This window comes from Cibotium barometz, chromosome 51, assembly GCF_041138505.1.
Source record: "Cibotium barometz isolate CiBa-2024 chromosome 51, ASM4113850v1, whole genome shotgun sequence".
NCBI lineage: Eukaryota > Viridiplantae > Streptophyta > Polypodiopsida > Cyatheales > Cibotiaceae > Cibotium > Cibotium barometz.
The window spans coordinates 9,257,719-9,279,876 of record NC_141096.1 but is presented as its reverse complement, the minus strand read 5'-3'; the positions used below and the strand labels follow the sequence as shown (position 1 = coordinate 9,279,876).

The following is a 22,158-nucleotide window of genomic DNA, read 5'->3' as shown; positions in this document are numbered from 1 at the left end:
GCAGATGTGCACCTGCTTTGTGCAGTCGAGGCCGGTAGCAATCTCGAGGCCCGCGAGGGCAGCTTCGTGGCGGTATGGGACGTCGCGAGGAGGAGATTGGTCGGTACGTCAACCTAGTTAGCTCAGCTCGTGGCTCGGTGGGGACAGCCAAGATTGTGGGCTTGCCCACGACTGTCATGGTTGGAAGGTGAGTCAGGCCTGCACCCCCTTGCTTGTTTGTTCGTTTGTTTGCAGGATTCGAGTTTCGAACCAAGATCGATCACGAGGGAAGATCCGTGGGGATTTGACAGTGGTATCAGAGCATACCTCGTGAACGAGCAAGTCGGTAGGTAGAGAAGAAGAGGTCGAAGAACGGTATGTGTTAAAAGCTTGCTTTTTTTCTGTGCATACTGCAGTTTTCAGATTTGGTATGTGTTTTTCCTTCATCAAAGACACCCATGTTGATGGGAGGTGGTAGTTAAGGGCCTGTTTTGTTGTGCATACGCATAAACTGCAGGGAGAGAAACAGAAAAAACTAGAGAAAAAGCACGTTGCTTTCGTTGAACGCATGAGAGAGAGAGCGAAAGAAGTGCTGGCGAGTGGGTTGCTGGCCGAGTTGTGTTGACGTGGCAGGTGGGCAGGTACGTTGCAGGCGGGCGGGTGCGTAACCAGGCGACTTAGGCCTGTAGGCACCTGGGCGGCCAAGCTTGCCAAGCCAGGCGGCTTGCGCAGCCCACCCAGGCCGGCCAAGCAGCACCTACGCCAGGCCAGGCCAGGCTTGCGTAGCCAGCCCAGGCCCAGTACTGCTGGCGCCCAGACCACGTGGCTGTGTACCCAGGCCTGCGTAGCCAGCCCAGGCGGCGCCTAGGCCAAGCGTCCACGCACGGTAGGCTACGCTGCCATAGACCACGTGCGAGTTGGCGCAAGGAAAGCACAAGCTGGCGCGCAATCTGGCAAAGGTGTTGGTGATGGCGACCACTTCAGGTGACGTCAGCCGGGGGAAAAGCACGCGACGGCAGCTCACCGTCGGGCTAATCCAAGAGGGAAGCGAAAAAAAAAACGCAAGGAAAGCATTCCGTTTTTTTTAGTGCTTTCGTTTTTTGTTTTTTTTGGGAGTTTAATTTTTTTTATAAAGTTTTAAAAGAACCCCCCCTCTCCAAGGTTTCAAAGGTTTCAAGATGTTTATTTTTTTAAAAAGACTATATATATATATATATATATATATATATATATATATATACACGAAGAAAAAAAACACAAAAGCTAAAGCAAAAGCTAAAGCAAAAGCTAAGCCTAGCTTTTGCAGATTTTTGGCTTTTGGGAAACCTTCATAAACCCCTCAAGTGGGCTTCTTGCCACACATCACTCAAGTTCTCAAGTTCTCAAGTTTTCAAGCTCTCAAGCTCTCAAGTTCCCGTGCACTTTTATTGTGCAAAGATCGCATTTTCTCTCCACGTACCCTCTTCACGACGTCGACCCAAGAATCAGAGATGGAGCCCCTCGTGGAACGTGAAGTCTTGCCGGCCCTACGAAAGGAACCGATGCCGATCTTTTTGACGATTTTGTGTCAAAAACAGATTTCCAAGAGTTCAAAGTAGCTTTGGAAGCTTCTTCGACGGAACGTCAGGCACAAATCGTAGCCTAAATGCAAGCTTTGCAGAACTCCATCGCTCTATTGACCACTACCCTCTCTACTTTCTCGGGTATGGATACCTTGGCTTCAGCTTTAGGCCCCAATATTACTCTGGAACTGTTCGGGGGCGAGCAAAAGCAGCGAACCAAGGAGATCGTGGACACTTGGCTACACAAGTGGCAAGTTCACTTTCAGTTTCATCCATATGATGATGGAAAGAAGATACAGTTAGCAGCAGGTTTCCTGTCCGACAAAGCTTTGCTTTGGTGGAAGGAACTGAACCCTAAGCCAACGACTTGGGCACAATTTGAAGATATCTTCAAGAAAGAATTCCTCAAGAAAGAGGATGATTATGATGTTGTTGCCCGGTTTTCAGCTTTGACCATGACCTCGCAGCACCTCACTTATGAGGTCTACCTCTAGAAGTTTCGTGACTTGCAAATGAAAGCTACAAAGATGGATCCCACTACTCTTTTGGGGTTTTTCGTAGTTGGTTTACCAGACTCGTACCGATTACAGGTTAAAAATAACAAATGTAAAACTTTGGACGAGGCCATTCATTCAGCTCGTATCTATGATGATACGATGGTCTCTTCCAAGTCGAAACCCGTTACCGAGGAGGGGAACAAGCATAAAAGAAAGTTCTCCGCACCTATGGCTAACACGACTGAAGGAAAGTCTTCGGACCAACCTTCGAAGAATTCCAGTTCGACACCAGCGAAGAAGAAACGACTCCTTAGGGCTTTGAAGCTCAAGAAGGAAGGACGTTGTTTTATCTGCGAAGAAAAAGGACACATGCGTAACGAGTGCCCAAAGCAAAAGGGTACCAAGTCAAACGCAGGACCCAAGCCAAAGGCAGCTAACCAGTTGTCTTTGACATGTACGTCAATTACTGTACTTTCTCGCTCTAGTACTTGTTCTGATTGTCTGTTCAATTCTAAGGTATTTGGCTTGCATGATCTTCTCCGAGTTTATGGAAGACAAGTTTGGGATCGCAAGGTGGAGATGCTTCCAATCCAAATTCAGGACTACAAAGATACTCTGGAATGCTATGTTATGCATCTGGAAAATGTAGACTTGTTATTAGGGATTGAGTGGTTTAAGACTCTTGATGTCCAGATAGATTGGTCTAGTCATATTTTTTCTTTTCAGCATAGGGACACCAAGTATAGTATTTTAGGTGATTGTATCCATCCCTCTCAGGAATCTCTTGTAAATACAATTGATTTTGGAAATATAATGGATTCATCGTTGTATACCGCTTTCCATTGTATATTGATTCCACTTTCTTCTTTTCTCATCCCTTCCATGGATGTGAATTAAATAAGTGTGTTTGAAAGCAAAGAATTACAGAAGATACTTGATTCGTTTCAAGATGTATTTCCTAAGGAATTGCCATCGGGTTTACCACCTGAACGGGCAGTAGATCATCGTATTGACTTGATCCCTGGTGCTCATCCTGTCAGTATTCCACCTTATCGGATGAGCCGAGCTGAGGAAGATGAGTTGGCTAAACAACTCGAAGATTATTTGAGGATGGGCCAGATCCGTCCAAGTAAATCACCTTGGGGTGCACCTGTGTTGCTTAGGAGAAAGAAGGACAATACTTGGAGAATGTGTAGATTACAAAAGATTGAACAAGCTGACCATTAAGAACCGTTATCCTCTCCCTAGATCAGATGACCTGATTGACCGGTTAGCAGGAGCGAAATATTTCACGAAGATAGATTTGTGTACTGGCTATCACCAGATACGTATTCATGAAAGGCATGTCGAAAGAACCGCCTTTCGCACTAGGTATGGCCATTACGAGTTTCTCGTATTACCTTTTGGGTTAACCAATGCTCCAGCCACTTTCCAGCAAATGATGAACGATCTTTTTCGTGAAGATTTGGGGAAATTTGTGGTGGTGTTCCTGGATGATATTTTGATTTATAGTCGTACTCTTGAGGATCATGTCAGACACCTCACGATTGTCTTATCTATTTTAAGACAGAATCGACTATATGCTAAATTTGAGTAAATGTGAGTTCTTTATGACCGACATCATTTACTTGGGACACAAGATCACTCGAGATGGATTGAGCATTGACTATGACCGAGTTCAGAAGGTTTTGGACTGGCCTATACCGCGAACAGTGAAATAACTTCCTTCTTTTCTCGGTTATGTTATTTTTCTTCGGAAATCTGTACGGGAGTACTCTCAGCTCACACTATGTGTGTGATGCAGATGATTTGAGAGGCAGGAAAGCTCGTTGGGCAGAGTTAATGCAAGATTTTGATTTTGAGATCCGTTAACGGAAAGGGTCCATGAATAAGATTGCAGATGCGCTTAGTCGGATTAGAGAGGTGAATACTTTGTCGTTCACTGAGATTTCTACTGACTTATTTCAGTCATTGAGAGGGCTTTGCAGGACTGATAGTTATTTTGGTTCATTTTGGCAGAAGATCCAGGACGGGAGCTCATTGATTGACCAAGACTCGGTGACTGAGCAGTCTACTATTCAAGCTGCAGGCGGTCAGTGGATGATTCGGAATGGTTTGCTATTCCGTAATGACAAAATTTGTGTACCACAGATCCCGGACATTAGGTCCAAGATTCTTAAGGAGTGTCACGACGCCCCTTCTGCTGGACACCCTAGGGTAGACAGGACATTATCTTTAGTGAAACACACTTTTTATTGGCCGAAGATGAAAGGATATGTAGAAGATTATGTTCTCAAGTGTCAGATTTGTCAGGCAAATAAAGTTGAACGCTTTAGACAGGCTGGGTTATTGCATCCTTTGTAAATCCCAGGTAATAAATGGGAAAGTATTTCCATGGATTTTATTACCGGATTGCCAAGAACACATCACGGCCATGATTCTATTTGGGTTGTGGTAGATCGCTTGACAAAAATGGCTAGATTTTGACCGACTCGGAAGACTATTACAGCTACGCAATTAGCTCGGCAGTTTATCGAGCAATTGTTTAGACTGTACGGGTTACCGCAGGACATAGTCAGTGATAGGGACTCTAAGTTTACGAGTGATTTTTGGAAACTTGTTTTTGAGAAGTTGGAAACAACTTTGAATTTGAGTTCCTCTGATCATCCTCAATCTGATGGCCAGACTGAAAGAGTGAATCAGATTTTGGAGGATATGCTTCGAGCGTATGTATCCAAAAGACAGAGTTCATGGGAGGATTATCTTCCTATGTTAGAATTTGCATATAACAGTACTAAGCATACGAGTACAGGGTTTAGTCCTTTCATGCTTATGTACGGTTTTCAACCTAGGTCACCTGTTACAGTAGGATTCTGAGGACTTCAGCATCATGCAGCACGTAATTTTTTGCAAGATATGCAGGAAATGTTACAAGTTGCGAAGGAATCTATTAGAAGTGCTCAAGACCGAGACAGGTTTTATTCTAATAGACATCGTTCACCTAGAGAGTTCTCTGAAGGAACGATGGTGTATTTGCGAGTTCCGAAAGATTCCGAGACTTTACGGACAGGTAAATCTCCGAAATTATCCCCTAGATACTGTGGACCATTTCGTATTACACGACGGATTGGTTCAGTTGCATATGAATTGGATTTGCCTTCTCATGTGAAAGTTCATCTTGTATTTCATGTCAGTAGACTTAAGGAAGTACTGGGTGGAGCAGATCAGTTAGTTACTCCTCAAGAAATTATAGATGTCCAGGACATGACATTTGTTCTGCACGAACCTGAAAAGATTCTTGGATTTCGTGAACGAGAATTGCGACATACGCTTATCACGGAATACAAGATCAAGTGGAAGGATCGTGTTGAGGAGGACGCTACATGGGAGACATTGACTTCTCTTCAGAGAGATTACCCTGGCTTTTTAGTGAGCTCAGGAGTGAGCTCTTAGAGGAAGGGGAGTATGTCATGTGCACAGTGGGTATCTACCGTGTGCTATACGCATGCAAGACTAGTTTCGAGGCTTGGGGAAGCTTGGAACTAGGTAGGCTGATTGACGAGTTGAGTTAGGGATATACTAACGGACGGGCACCCAAGTATGGACGGGCGGGCGGCCAAGTGTGGACGCCCGATGACCGGCTAAGAGCCTATAAAAGGGTGGCCAAGGTTAGTTATTGTATTATATAGAGAGTCTCGCGAGTTTGTGAGAGCTCTATGGTCTTGGAGCCTGGATCTAGTGCAGACGTGTACCTGCTTTGTGCAGCCGAGGCCGGCAGCAATCTCGAGGCCCGCGAGGGCAGCTTCGTGTGGCGGTATGGGACGTCGCGAGGAGGAGATTGGTCGGTACGTCAACCTAGTTAGCTCAGCTCGTGGCTCGGTGGAGACAGCCAAGATTGTGGGCTTGCCCACGGCTGTCATGGTTGGGAGGTGAGTCAGGCCTGCACCCCCTTGCTTGTTTGTTCGTTTGTTTGCAGGATTCGAGTTTCGAACCAAGATCGATCACGAGGGAAGATCCGTGGGGATTTGACAGTCCAGACTAGTCCCAAACCCCAACAGTCTTCATCCCAGCTCGGTAAGGGTACTAAGGTACACTAAGTCCCAGAGCACCTAAGGCACGAAGAAAACTACTAAGGCTAAGCCTAAAAAGACGCTTGAGGAGAAGGCCAAGGGGAGGTTATCTCCAGCCAAAGTAGCAAAAGCTGTACCAGATAGAGAATCATTGTTTTTTATGTCATTAAGTAGGCCATGGTAAGAGGGATTGCACTAAGTTACAGGCTTATAAAGCCTCAAAAGCTTCCTCCTCTACTGTAGCCGCCGCTCCTCTAGCTTCAAACACTAATGCCGTACAATTGTTACCCTATTTGATTCTAGTACCCCCTGTCACAAGTCAGGGGGCGGGGACCCGGAATGATAGAATAATGGATCAACACTTCAAATACCAAACAGAGCATGATATCGCAGCGGAAGAACCATAAACAATATAAAAACACAGCATTGAGTTGGAATGGCCAGCCCCCCATAGGAACTAGTTTATTCAAATAGAAGCTTTTACAAGACATCAAGGTGCGGGTGCATACAACACCGGATTTTCCACAAAGCATTAGCACATCTCTTGCCTAGATCTCAGTCTAGAGCCAAGATACAAACATAGCTCCAAAAGCCATCCGATAAACTGTCTCAAAACAGTCCCATAATCAGCCCATGAAAAGCCCTTAAACTGTCCATAAAACAGCCCATAAATTGTTCATAAAACAGCCCCGTACGGAGCTAGAAGCTGCCTCAAATTCTGTGCCAAAACAACCTCAAAACCGAGCCTCAAATCAGTCCCAGAAGAGAGCTTCAAATCTGTCCCAGGTTCATCCAAAACAGTCCACGAAAAAGCCTCAATCTCAGCCCATTGTACGGCCAGATTTGAGAGCGAAAACAACAGCTGAGAATTGGCTCTGTACGGCCAGCACAAGAAAACAGCACTAGAGGCTGCTGTACGGCCAGCGCAAGAGAGAAGGGAGAAGATTGCAGTCGGCCAGCCCTGTCAGCTTCTATGGAGGCAGTCGACCAGCCGTGTAGCATCTTTGGAGCAAGTCGGCCAGCTGAAAACAGTCCAGAATCTACTGTATGGCCAGCACAAGAGAGAAGAGAGAAAAATCTGCAGTCGGCCAACAGAGGAGAGAGAGAAAGAAAGAAAGAAAGTGTAAACCGGCCTTCAGAAAACCAAAAGGGCGGTGGAACAAACACTCGCACATAAAACACTTCAACACCATTGAGGACCTAGAAAAGGAAAACAAACAGGGGGAGCTAGAGTGCTCCTGCAAATAGTACACGGACACCGATTGGCCCCAAATCGCAGTGGCGCCCCTTGCGGTATTTCTTTAATTGATTTTAAGAGCTTTGATTACAATATAAGGCTGGTAATTCAGCCGTCCCAGTAGAACTCCTGAAGCCTGCAAAGAACCTGCATCTGGCTTCTTGTCCACACGGCATCCACAAATAAGTCCAGCCATTGTTCATATCGAAAGACTCTCACATTGAGTCTGCATACAGAAGCTTTCTCCCATGATCAAGGCTGCCACAACCATCCATAGCCTCTCACACTATGAACAGCTGTCAGCATCACACCTTGTGCTTCTGCATCACAACACAGACTCCCAAACTGTCTCTCAAAAGAGTATCACAGCACAGCATACCCTACAGTCGACACACCTGTACAAACCCTCTCTACCTTCCAAGGGTACTATCCATCTCTGTCATGGATTCCGTGTCCCCTGTCCTATCAGTAGCAAGGCTGTACCAAACATGTGTCCATTCCTGTACCTTCTGCCTGCATGTGACCTATCTCCTGGAGAAACCCAAAAACATGCTTCCTCGAGAAACCTACGACCTGTTTCCACATGAAACCCTTAGGCTTGTTTCCCTTTGAAATTTCTGTCCTGTTTCCATACAGAACCATTCATGGCACCATTCAACAACAGTGCCAACAACGGCATACATCTAGTTACCTGTTCCCTCATGAAACATCTGGCAACATAGAGATGCCCATATCTGTAGGTCCCTCTGTTCCTTTCTAGCAAGAGAAAACAATCTGCTCCATGAGCACACAGCCATGCGAGCTTGCATCACTCCCATGCCAAGAAACACTACCAAAAGACCTGTACTTGTAGCCAAAAACCCAAGCACACAGCTGAATTTGCAACCAAACAAAAACAGCCCATAGACTGTCCCAAAACAGTCCCGAACCAAAACAAAAAGAAGCTGAAAGTTCCATCAGTTGAACACCATCGACATGATGTCTATGTTCATGAATATCCAGCCCTCCTTTCTGTATCAGCTGTCGTACAGCAGTCACCTATATCTCCATACAAATATGCCTGCAGCAACTCTGTTCAAGGCATCTTCTGTCAGCCCTGTCCGTACACTGTACGGCTGTCGTACAGGGCTGTACGGCCTGTACCTGAACCTACAGCCGCCTGTTGACAATCGCCTGCTATGGCTGCCTCTGTCCCACAGCTCTGCGCCACCTGTACTCAGCAGTACCTGCAGTCGTACAGCACTGTACGGCTGCTGTACGGCCTGTTACAGCACTCAGCTTACAGAAAACAGCCACCACCAGTCTTCAGCAGCAGCCGCCAGTAGCCTCTGTATCTCTTGCCCCGCCCTTCACACGAGCATGAGAGAGGATGTTCAGCGTGCAGCTCTATGCGCCCAGCCAATCAGCCCGCTTTCCAACGAAAAAGCCAGCCCATGGGTCTTCAGGCGACCAGCCCTTCTCAGCGAAGAAGCACACCACCCAACAAGAGTTAGGCGCCTCCTTTTCCTGGCAGCCCCTCCTTTTCCCCAAAAAGCACACGTGGCCCCAAAATAGCATAAGGGCCACGTCTTTCTTTAATGAAGGGCTTTATATTAATTCTTAAAGGTTTTTAAACCTTTAAAACTAAAATCTCTTTGCCCCCTTTCACACATGGGGTTGTCCACACATGGGCTCCCATCTTCACTCCCACCTGATGCCATTCACACTGTCCACCATGTCCCCGTGCACACCTGCATCTTGTCCACATACCCCCCTCTTGAAAAATGGCAAGCGTCCTCGATTGCACTCAATGGCACAGTAAAGCATCTCATGAGCAAAAACACCCCATATGGCAAAAACAATGGCCTTCCAATGCATCTGGGTGATAAAATAATCATCCTGCACAATAAGCCACATTGTCCTCTTGCTTGTTCCTTCAGAACCTATAGCAAAAGTCTAAAACCAAATGGAAACACGTTAACTGTGTTAGCCAAAAACAAAACCATGCATCATTCTACATATGACACACATATGCATGACACACATGCATTCGCAAACAATATGCTCCTCAAAATGCTCTACCTACTCCAAAGTAACAGTCTAAGGGCTGCTCGCAAGCCTTACGCCCATGGGCATCCCGCAGGACCCACGACTGAAGATAAAACATGAGCATATGAAAGCACTCAATGCATCCAAACACTACATCCACTAAGTACTTTCCCACATATGTCTCATGGCCATCCCGCAGGAGTCACACCCAGTGGTGCATCCATGCACATAATAAAGTACTTGATGTATCATACCAACATACATGCAGCACTCAACACAATGCAGAGTATTTCCCAATGTATTCTCAATGGTACGAGGATCCAATGGCACAAGAATACAAAAATACCTCTACCTCAAAAAGTGTATGCATACATGCACAAACAGAGTTCGATCCATATTTCCATGAACCAAACCAACTCTAGGACTGCTCGCAAGACTTATGTCCTCCATAGAGTTTTCCATAGTTGCAGTTAGAGTTCAAGGTGCGCGCGGCTGTGAACCATACCCAACTTTACCATCTCATGTGACTAGTACACAATATCATAGAAGTCCCATAAGCAGATGTACTGTCAGCCTCAGTACCTTCGGGTGAATACAAAGATGTCACCAAGCGACTCCTAGATAACAACTGAGCTTGTCTGTAACAACAAAGGAGCGGAGGTGCTACCCCCCTCTAGAGCATCAGGCAATGCTCCAGACCTATGCTCTGCTGAGCCTGAATGAGCCGTAACTAGAGTCGACTCCAACTCATAGGCATCAGGATAAAGCTGCAACTCTTGAGGTGAATCTGCTAAGTCACCCTCCTCCATCCACTTCGCATCCATCAGTGAACCTCCTCCATCCACTTCGTATCCATCAGTGAACAGCTCTTGAACTTCACAGGATAGCGATGGGAAACTTTACCCTGTACCTAATGTGCCAGTATATGCTCGGGAATAAGAACCTCGTCAAGTTCCTCCACTTCCATCTGAGCCTCATCTGATACATTCTCAGGCACCCAAAACCTGCTTGCACTCCACCCAAGTGATAAGCACAAGTCCTCGATGAAGCATAGTAGATCACCAAAAACTGTCTTCCGAACCCATGAAGCCTCTATGAAGATACCACCGGTGACAAACTGTCGAAAGCCATAGCCTTCAACGCATCTCCTGCACCATAACACTTCAACTGCTTCTTGTTCCTGGCCGACTACTTCTTATCCTTGGTGTCTTTTCTCCTGAACTTCATCTTCAGCTCTTGCTCTTCACCTCATATAGGCAAAGACACAAAATCCTGTACTGCCTCTTGCAGTTCCCTTTCACTTTCCACATGTTGAAGCTTTTGATGTGACTCTCATGAGACAAGCACGAGCTCACCCCCTTAGGAAAGTTGACGATTGTCCCGACCAAAGCAATCACGGACTCGCCTCCTTGAGAAAGTCGACGATGTGTCCCGTCAACGGAACCTTGTAAACCGGCCTTCAGAAAACCAAACACTCGCACATAAAACACTTCAACACCATTGAGGACCTAGAAAAGGAAAACAAACAGGGGGAGCTAGAGTGCTCCTGCAAATAGTACACGGACACCGATTGGCCCCAAATCGCAGTGGCGCCCCTTGCGGTATTTCTTTAATTGATTTTAAGAGCTTTGATTACAATATAAGGCTGGTAATTCAGCCGTCCCAGTAGAACTCCTGAAGCTTGCAAAGAACCTGCATCTGGCTTCTTGTCCACACGGCATCCACAAATAAGTCCAGCCATTGTTCATATCGAAAGACTCTCACATTGAGTCTGCATACAGAAGCTTTCTCCCATGATCAAGGCTGCCACAACCATCCATAGCCTCTCACACTATGAACAGCATCACACCTTGACGCATCCAGTGCTTCTGCATCACAACACAGACTCCCAAACTGTCTCTCAAAAGAGTATCACAGCACAGCATACCATACAGTCGACACACCTGTACAAACCCTCTCTACCTTCCAAGGGTACTATCCATCTCTGTCATGGATTCCCTGTCCCTTGTCCTATCAGTAGCAAGGCTGTACCAAACATGTGTCCATTCCTGTACCTTCTGCCTGCATGTGACCTATCTCCTGGAGAAACCCAAAAACATGCTTCCTCGAGAAACCTACGACCTGTTTCCACATGAAACCCTTAGGCCTGTTTCCCTTTGAAATTTCTGTCCTGTTTCCATACAGAACCATTCATGGCACCATTCAACAACAGTGCCATCAATGGCATACATCTAGTTACCTGTTCCCTCATGAAACATCTGGCAACATAGAGATGCCCATATCTGTAGGTCCCTCTGTTCCTTTCTAGCAAGAGAAAACAATCTACTCCATGAGCACACAGCCATGCGAGCTTGCATCACTCCCATGCCAAGAAACACTACCAAAAGACCTGTACTTGTAGCCAAAAACCCAAGCACACAGCTGAATTTGCAACCAAACAAAAACAGCCCATAGACTGTCCCAAAACAGTCCCGAACCAAAACAAAAAGAAGCTGAAAGTTCCATCAGTTGAACGCCATCGACATGATGTCTATGTTCATGAATATCCAGCCCTCCTTTCTGTATCAGCTGTCGTACAGCAGTCACCTATATCTCCATACAAATATGCCTACAGCAACTCTGTTCAAGGCATCTTCTGTGAGCCCTGTCCGTACACTGTACGGCTGTCGTACAGGGCTGTACGGCATGTACCTGAACCTACAGCCGCCTGTTGACAGTTGCCTGCTATGGCTGCCTCTGTCCCACAGCTCTGCGCCACCTGTACTCAGCAGTACCTGCAGTCGTACAGCGCTGTACAGCCTGTTACAGCACTCAGCTTACAGAAAACAGCCACCACCAGTCGTCAGCAGCAGCCGCCAGTAGCCTCTGTATCTCCTGCCCCGCCCTTCACACGAGCATGAGAGAGGATGTTCAGCGTGCAGCTCCTGACAGCAATCAGGATCTCCAACTGTGTAAAGGCTCCCATCCACCGTGGGGCCACTGGCTCGAGAGGTGTGAACCACTCCTCTGTAAGTGCCTCTTGAATATCATCCCTCATAATCAACCCCCCTCTGAAGTGACTCAGCCTCTCCACCTGGGTCTCCTCTGGTAGACTGCAGAAAGCCTGCCAGTCTCCAAAACTACGAGCTGGGCCTGCCGCTAAAGGTCCCCAGGCTAGACGAGGCCGAGAGCCCAGCATATGACCCTGCTCTGTACGAACCGCTGGGCTCCAGATGAGAGGCTGCCTGGCCCGCTCCTCAACACAAGAAGGAGGCCGCTGAGAGAGCCCCGGTCTCAGCAGCTCCCAAGCTCTCAGGATACTCAAAGCAAATCTGTCCTCCCATCCTCTACTGAGGCCTGTCCTCTCATCTCTATGAAGATCCAGCGAATCTCTGGTGCCCAAGTACCCCCTGCAGGAGGCGCCCGGGCCTGCAGTCGCTGCAAGAGGAGCTCTTTCCAAGGCTCAGCGCCTGGAAGCAACCCCCGAACAATAAGCTTCCCCAATAAGGCTCTACTCTGATCGACTGGATCTATAATGCCCAAACCGCCCTGAGCCAGCGGAAGTGTAATAACTGCCCATGCAACCTTTGCCCGAGCTGGCTGACCGTCCCGCCCAGACCACAGAAAGTTCCTGATCAGCCTCTGTACCTGGCTGATGCAAGAGCTCGAGAAAATCCAGCAAGACGTAATGTACCACATAGTCGCTAACAGCACCTGATTTGCCACCACCACCCTCCCAGCCAAGGATAGTCGAGCTGTACTCCAATATAATAGCTTCTTCCGAATGCTTAGAAGAAGCGGGGCAATCTGCTGCTCAGGTGACAAATCGAGGCCAATCTGGCATCCCAAATACCGCATTGCTGTGCCTGGAGGAATCCATCTAAAACCGGGGTCCGGGCTCCATGCCGGAGTGGGAGCACTACTGATCCAAAAGGCCACTGTCTTGCGCCAATTGATCAATGCTCCCGAAGCTGCACTAAAAACCTGGAGCGACTGCTCTGCCCGAATAAGATTGGCCTCTTGGCCATGCAAAAATAAGCCCGTGTCGTCTGCAAACTCAGCATCAAGCAAATCCTCCCCCCGGACTGGGAGCTGAAGTCCTCTCAAACCAACCTCCTCTGCCGTCAAATACATACTCATAGCCTCCGCAAAGAAGAGAAAAAGGAAAGGGGCGAGAGGACACCCCTGACGGACTGATCTGGTCAGCTCAAAACTCGGCCCCCGACCTCCTGCAATCAGCACCTGGCTGCAAGCTGTGGAATACAAAGCTGCCACCCCTCTGATCCATCCTGGCTCAAAGCCCAGGCGTAGCATAGTGCCCTCTAAGAATCCCCAATCAACTCTATCGTATGCCTTCTCAAAATCGAGAAGCATCACGACCAAGTCCTCGCCAAGAAACCTAGCTCGGGCCGTCGCCTCCCAGAAAGTAAAGATGTTGTCAAGGATACTGCGCTCCTTGACAAATCCTGTCTGAGTAGCATGAATCAACTCCCCCAGGAAGGGCTGGATCCTCAAACTCAAGGCCTTTGCTAAGACCTTGTAGACAGTATTGAGGATCGTAATAGGTCTCCAATGCCGAATGTCATCCGATACTCCCTCCCCCTTGGGGATAAGATAGATCAAGCCCTCTGAAAAGCTCTGCGGCATCACCCCAGTGTCCAAAACATGCTGAAAGCCCCTGCGGAGGCCTGGCCCCAAAAGGTCCCAATAGCGCATAAAAAAGGCCGGCGTCAGTCCGTCCTCCCCTGGGCAACTATGTCGCGGCAGGACCCTCAAGGCCTCGGCAAGCTCAATCTCTGACAGAGGCGCACCTAGAACTGTGCGCATATGGTCTGTGACCCTCCTCTGCACATGGGCCCACACAGTCTGTCTGCACACATCTCGATCCTCAGTGGCTGGCTCCGCTGAAAGCAGGTCACTATAAAAAGCAGTGGCAATGGCTCTGATCTCCCCGAGCTCAGTAGCTATCGATCCATCCGGTCTACCAAGCTGGCGAACTCCTGCTCGCGCATGACGGGGTCCAGTGATCTCAAAAAACTCCCCAGTCACTCTATCACCAAGCTGCGTCCACTGAGAGGCCTGACGACGATAGTAAAACTCATGTCTCTGCTCCTCTACCTCTCTAACCTCCTGGCGTGCCTGGCTCAGCTGGGACGCCACCCACTCACATGCAGGCTGCTGCTCCTGAAGGCGCTGTAGCGAAGCAAGGCTGCGTCTCAGCCGTTGCTCCCGCTCGCGAATCTCTCCCAGTCGTGTCAAAGCTGCAGCATGTAGAAAAGAGCTAAGATCAATGAGTCCCTGGGCACACTGGCCCGCTGCATCCTGGTCAGAGCACTGACTATCATGCCAGATCCTCTCAATGTCCTCAGCGAGACTGGGATCTGCAAGTACCCTCTCTGGGATCCTCAACTGCAAGCTGGGCTCCCGTGTCCCCTCCTCCAATGTCAATATAACTGGCGCATGATCTGAAAATGAGGTGCCAGCAAGAATGCCGACGGAGCCCCCTCGCTCCCCTAACCAATCGCCCACATAAAAGCGATCAATCCGAGATAGATTAGTCCCTCCCTGCCGGCGATCCGACCGAGAGAAACTAAGACTGTCCTGAGACCGGGAGAAAGCCCCATGCTGCCATGCATCAGTGATCCTCAATGACATGCAAAACCGGTCCCAAGCTGCAAGCTCCGTGCCGTGCACTGTAACATGACTGCCTCCCACCCTATCTGCCGGGTCCTCGAGCATGTTGAAGTCTCCCCCAACACACCAATGTGCGGCCTCTGGCAATGCATCTGTAACCTGAGTCCAAAACTCTGCTTTGGCACTAGCATGATTGGGCGCATAGATGTTGAGCACACCCAATAGCTCATCATGCATCCTCAGAATGACATACTGTGCTCTACCAGGCACAATGATCCCTCGATCCACAATGGCCTGCCGCCATACATCTGCAATAACCATGCATACTCCTCCCTGTCCACCCAAAGGACCAAACCCTGCAGACCAAAAAGTGTCCCATCTACCAGGCATCACCGAACCATATCTCCGGATCCTGCTCTCACCCAAGTGGTGCTCCTGCATCATCAAAATGTCAATGCTGCCACCAACCAGGCATCTCTGAAGCTCCTGCCTCAAGCAACCTCGATAGCGTATAAAGTGTGCTCCGCCAAGGCCCTGTACATTCCATGAGATGATCCTCATGGATGCCCTGCTGAGGTGGATGCTGTCTCAGCCGTACGGCGGGCCTTCGCGAGGGAGGTGGAGAGGGAGCCGCTGCCGAAACCGGAGGGGAGGCTGGAGGAGGCGAAGGTGGAGACGAGGCGGTGGGAGGGGACGAGGGTGGGGGGGGTGAAGAAGGGGGAGCTGGCATCTCCTGGTCCTCAGTCGCTGCAGGGGTCTCCTCCTGAAGGGGAGCAAAGCTGTTCCTCACGGGAACCCAGTGAGGCTGAGACTGTGGCTGCTGCTGCAGCGGTCTCTGTGCGTGCTGCTGTGGCTGTCTCCCTCGGCGGCGCCCCTGTCCAGGCTGCCACTCCGAGGTCTCTGTGGCCTGAGCAGGTGTCCCTGAGGCAGCCTGCCGAGCCGAATCTGTGGGCGGGCCATCAGTAGCCTGCTGCTGTGGTGAGGGTCGAGGTCTCCTGCGAGGGCAGGCCTTGGCCAGATGACCGACCTGCCTGCAAATGAAGCACTGGTTCGGGAGCCCCGAGAACTCCACTCTCTGATCTATCCACCCCCCCCCCCCCCCTATCCTAGGTAGCTGAATGACCTTAGGAAGGGAGGAGATGTCAGACACCAACACTCTGACCGAAGGTAGCCCCGCTGCTCTGGCCACCACTGAAGCTGCTGAGGGGCCCGTCTCTAGTACCGAGCCCACCAATGCTCCGAGCCTGGGGAGGAGCGGAAGATACTCCCGGCGGAGACCAGGGAAACAAACTGTAATATGGAAGAGGCGCTCTCCCTGCTCCGCCGCTGCTGGGTCAAATCCATGCTGCCAAGGTCTGAAGAAAGCCCGAGCACCCCTGATGTCCAGAGGACTCATGGCAAGGACCTTGGCAACGCTCTGGGCGGCCTCGAACTCGATCTGATAATGGCCCCGGCCCAGGAGCTGTACATCCAGGATCTTGCCCACATCTGCAAGAAGGCGAGCCTGAAGAAGATCCCTCATCTCCCCTCTGCTGGGGCGAGTGCCGACTATACGGCAGATGGTGGAATGAGCCTGGAGGCGTTCCACCTCTGCAGTGAGGCTCGCTTCCTCTTCCGGCGAAAGAGAAAGCCTGATGGGGATGACCTCGGGGGCGGGCGAGGGGGCTGCGGGTGAGTCCCTCTGAGGCGAGGCGGGAGGAGTCTCCATCAGAGTCTGAAGCTCAGGCGAAGGCGAGGCGAATGCGGAAAACCTGCAAGAAACGGGCTGCACCCAAAGAGGCGGAAGACCGGATGAAAATGAAGAAAAAACAAAACCCCCTGGGGGTGAACAACACTAAAGAGGAGGGAGAGGGGGAAAACGAAGGAGAAGCCCGGGGGGGGGTGGCAACAAAGCGAATGGGAGGGGAGGCGGGGCGCTGCTGAAGGGGGGGGGCGGGCGCGAACAGGCGGCAAGGAGGGGGGGCGAACAGGCGACAGAGGGGATGGGGGGGCGAACAGGCGAAGAGGGGGTTGGGGGCGAAAATACGAAGAGGCGGGGGACGAATGGCGAGGAGGGGGGAGGCGTAGCAGCGAGGCAGGAGGGGGGGGCGCAAAAGCGAGCAGAGGGGAGCGAAGGCAGGCGGGGGGTGAAAAAGCGAACAGGCGGAGAGGTGGGAGGCGCACAGGCGATAGAGAGAGGGGGGGCGTGCAGGCGGGCGCACAATGCAGGGTGGAGGCGGGAGCTTCAGCTTAGAAGCACCACTTTGTAAGCTAGTATCATGGGATGACTCTTTCAAGGTTATCACCGATGCTAGTAACCTTGCCATCGACGTTGTTTTACAGCAAGATGGCAGACCAATGGCTTACTACAGCTGCAAGTTGAATGATGCCGAAAAGAATTATTCAGTGTATGAAAAAGAGCTGTTAGGGGTGATCACCGCGCTTAAGCGTTGGAAACCTTTCCTTTACGGAAGAGAATTCACAGTAAAGACTAATCATTAGGCACTTAAATGGTTGCAGACCATGCCTAGTGCCCAATAGAGTGGTGGGCAAGCCAGGTGGAGTCAGATCTTCCAACAATTTGGAGGTATGATCGAATACGTTCCTAGCAAGAATAACCTTGTTGTTGCTGACGCCCTTAGTCATAAGTCAGCCATTCAGACATTATAAGATCATGTGTGTACTTTCACTAGTTCAATTTCACCATGCGTCCAGCCATCCAGGTCCGCTTGGTGAGAGGATATGTGCCACTCGCCCAATTTTAGAGAGTGTGCTTCCAGGCTGACTTTCAAGACCCCAATACCAAGTGTTGGCTCTTCAACACTTTGGTACCGTGATGCATCTCTACCGCAGACGTGCCACGTGGGAGGCGGCCATTGGCTGGTGGAGCTGCTGGCCAGGTATAACAACAGCCAGGCAGCGCTAGACAGAGGCGGGCAGGCATCTGGACTGTGGTTTTTTGGGTAGTTACTGGTCGGGCAGGCATCCGGACTGTGGTTTTTTGGGTAGTTACTTTTACTTTTTCCTTTTGGCATATAATTAATAAGAGATCACGTGCACTACTTTTGGTCTCATGCCAGGCAGAAGCAGGCTTCTATGATTTGGAGAAACCATGCTATTGCACCTCCAATTGTGTTGAACCCAGAAACTGTCATCCCTGGGGAACATGAGCAGAGGATGTATGGTTACATTTAGATGGTACTACAGACACCCTGCCTACACTTAGGACATTTGATGGAATCTTTTGCAGCTGCTTTCACCACATTTTAAGCCTTAGCCGTGTTGTCCCCACATTTACACATTGCTCTTCGATGTCTTTGAATTTTGGTTGAATTTTCTTACATGCCATTGTGCGTTATTAGTTGGACTATTGATACATTACCCAGGTCTCATAGACTCTGCTTACCAGCTGGTGATTTGCATGACACCCCTGTGTCTTCTGTTTGTTTGTGTATGCAGCAAGAGAAGGATTGGCCAAGTTGCCACAAGTCATTGTGAAGAAAGCTAAAAGACCTAGATTTCAAGTGTTTGTTCAGGTGCTTATGTAGTGATTGATTGATATTTGGTGTCGGTGCAAGTAGGTCTTGAATCGATTTCTTAACCTGCTGTGTGGTTTTTCACCATGGTGATATTTATGCTCGTAGAAAGTCGTCAGTTCAGGGTCGAAGGAGGTTGTGATGGTGGATCCCATTGAGGCAAAACGACTAGCTGCTGAGCAAATGAAGCAGCTACAGGCCAAAGCCAAGTTTAAGGTGAGGTTGGGTTGGTATGATGCTCAAAATTTTGACTAGCGTAAAAAGTAACATGACCTTATTTTGAGTAAAAGTGCCAGCGGCAGTATGGACCAGCTTCAATCCCATAGCTAAATAAGTTGGGATTTGTATGCGGCATGGTGGTTAAGGTCTTATCCTTAGGATAAGTGATGGGAGTCGTAGGACTAAGGTGTGCCTAACAAAGAAACTCACGATATCACATTTATGTAATGCAAATACCATTTTTGATGGAAACAAGCCTAACCAAGAAGCTGGTAGTATCACAACTATGTAATGCAAATGCCATTTTTTGATGGAGGCATTCAAACACTAGTTATTTATTACTTTAATCTCTTTTCCATTATGTAGAGTCAACGCACGATTGAAGCAATCAATGGTGGATGGGCAATGTTGGGACTCACTGCAGGCATTGTTATTGAGGGGTACACTGGAAAAACTATACTTTCCCAGGTAAGCCTCATCCTTTTCTCCTTCACTATACTTCAGGAGTGAGAAATAGTATGGGACAAGGTTGAATATTTATCTGTGATATAATTCAACAGAAGACTGTACTCGGCATGAGAGAGAGAGAGAGAGAGAGAGAGAGAGAGAGAGAGAGAGAGGCTTCTAGATTTCACTGTCCATGCCTCTCAGCTCTCAGCTATGATTAAGGGAGAGGAAGATATATTTCCAAACAGAGAAAATCAATGGAACATTTAGCGTCTAGATTTCACCATTCACGCTTCTAAGCTCTCAGCTGATTCATTTCCAAAAAGAGAAAATCAACAGCGTTGTAAATAGACTCACCACCTAACCTTAATATCCCCTTGATATACAAGGGTGCAAAATTCATTTTATGATTTCACACTTCTCTACTCGTACTGCACATGTCATTTGGGGCTCATTTTGAAGTGTTTTCATGAGACATTTGCAAGTGGTTTCGACATTGACATGGGCTGCCACATCCTTGGGATCTCCTGCCCAGGCCACCTGACCCCTAGCACCCATGCGACTGTGGTTAAGTATCCTACAATGTTATGCATTTCTTAAAGAAATTGTTGCATGCTTATATATATATATATATATATATATATATATATATATATATATATATATATATATATATATATATATATATATTTTTTTTTTTTTCCTTTTCTCTTTTTTTTTGGGGGAGGGGGGGGGGTTTCACTGGCCATTTGGACCAAATGTTGATGTGTTGTGTTCTTATCTCTCTTTGTTTTCTCCATGGTTGCTTTAGGGGTTCACTCATATTCTGTGTGCGCATCTTCATCCAGTGTTTTGACGTTGAGTAAACTCAAGTGAATTGGTCAACTCTTAGTGAATTTGTCATTATTGGTCAAGTTTGGTCAAAATTCCTGTCTAACAAGCATGGTTCGTGACACCTAGTGTCTTTGATGTGTTTATCTCTTCTAGTGATCACAGTATTAAGGATTCTACTTGAGGCTTAAGCTTTTATGGTTGATTCCTATGTTCTGTAAATACAGGTTGCAGGCTATCTACACGTTCTCGCAGACATCTTGGACAAGTACCTTCCATCTTCATTGTGACATTCAAAGATCATTGTAATTGTTAAAAAAGAAAAATCATTATAATCTAAAGGTGCAGACTTGTGTGGGAATTGACCACCACTCCACTTAATCTCCTTTCCACCTGCATTATGGTTCTTTAGTTTAGCATGCAAAGGAGAAGTAGAGACATGTATGTGGCACAGAAACCCCCCAGGGACTTCTTGATTTATCAAAGGAATGAGGCCTTCATGATTATTTTTTAATGGAGAATTTCCCACGGTTTCCTATCATACCAGCAGCTCTGCACTGATTTAGATCTTTTGGCACCGTACCTTTGTTGGTTATCTCACTACAAGCTTTAGTAGTTTGCAAAGAAATTGTCATTTATGTGAAAAAATTGTAGGATGGTATTGCCTTTTGAACTCATGGAATCAGCTTACCCATAGCATGTGCCACTACACATGCAATTTGCTGAGATGTCCGAGTGGGTGGACTACACATGCAATTTGCTGAGACGGTCAAGTGGGTGGACTACTTGGCTTTTTTTTTTTTTTTTTGCTAAGCTGAAGAGAGCACAGGATGCCTCTAGATGTGATACTCAGTGCCATAGAACCCATAAAGATAGTAGATAGGGTAATTACTTGAGCTTGCAAGAGATATCCAGAGCTTGCCAATTATGCAAGCCATGTATGTTGTCCATGCAATGGCTTGGCAGTTGGTTGGTGTTCTGCACATAAGAAAAGCTTCGAGTCAAAAGTGCCAAGCATTACTCTCAACAATAGAAAACATCACTTCAAGGTGGCTTGCCTTGGAACTGAAAGTCTTGTTTGTTAGAATGTATGTTTTGGGTGGTCTTCCTAATAACAATAATCTGAGCCTCTCGGAAAGTTGTGCAATGATTATCAATTGGATGGATTGTTGAGTGCTACATTTTTGTTGGAGGTGCCGTATATTTTGGTCAAGTTTTGGTTGCTCTGCAATTTGCATAGCCTTGGAGTTCTTATTATTAATACTTGAATGCTTGAATATGCAATCAGCTCCCTTCACCAGCTCATCAATTATGTCAAGAATACCAGTACTGTTGGGTTTAGTTTCAAAGTTTTATGTAGTTCCCTAGTTTTTAATGGAATGTTGGGTTTTTGAAAAACCCAAGTAGAGTGATGAATGCCAGATTTGTAGACTATTAGTTGTTTTATAGAAGTTGTGTTGTGTTCTTCCTGGTTATAGTTCATATGGAATGAACATGGGAGCTCAAGGTCAATGGGTGACAAATACACAATCGATTTACGTAGTCTACATGTGTTTCAATGGATACACATTTTAATTTAATGTTTGTGCATACATCATTGGTTGAAGTATCCCTAAGATTGTAGTTTTGCATGCTACTAGGATGAAGAATTGGTTTCCAAATCTGGTGATAAAAGACAACCACCAATTGCCTTCTTTTCTAAGTCTTATTTTGCCTTAAATCCAGGATAGAAGCTCATTAAAAGCATCTTTTTTGCACCTAGACATCTGGGTCCAGAAGGTCCTTGGTGTTGGGCATGCTTGGAAACCATGCTAAAAATCTTCTTTATTTGACTTGCATCAGGACACCTCCATGATGAAATGTATATGACTTGGGCCCCTACCAAAACTCCAAAGAAAGGTCATAGCATGAGTAGCTAGCTCTACAAATACACGTTACATGCTATCTACATCTTCTTATAGACACAGTCTTACAACATTTGGGGCTCCCGTTCACCTGTCACACCCAATACTTGGGCCATGCCTTCAATTTGTAGCTAGTGTTGAGTGGAGAGCTAGTTCTAATGTTTCTTTGTTAAATCTTGAAGTTCCAAACATTATGGTCACTTGGTTAGTGCCTCCCCAACCTAATAAGGGCGCATCCCACAAATCATCAATCTAA

General features: G+C 47.7%; 1 protein-coding gene across 1 annotated transcript in view; it reads left to right on the top strand.

Moving 5' to 3' along the window:
- Nucleotides 1-20,539, top strand: part of LOC147609303 (uncharacterized) — a 48,198-nt gene extending 27,659 nt beyond the window's left edge. Inside the window, exons 2-5 of the mRNA XM_086787748.1 lie at nt 18,425-18,501; nt 18,610-18,717; nt 19,087-19,188; nt 20,226-20,539. Of these exons, the coding sequence (XP_086643874.1) occupies nt 18,425-18,501; nt 18,610-18,717; nt 19,087-19,188; nt 20,226-20,288 (350 nt within the window). The 3' untranslated portion in view covers nt 20,289-20,539. The remainder of the gene's footprint in view (nt 1-18,424; nt 18,502-18,609; nt 18,718-19,086; nt 19,189-20,225) is intronic.
- Nucleotides 20,540-22,158: the final 1,619 nt, after the last annotated feature.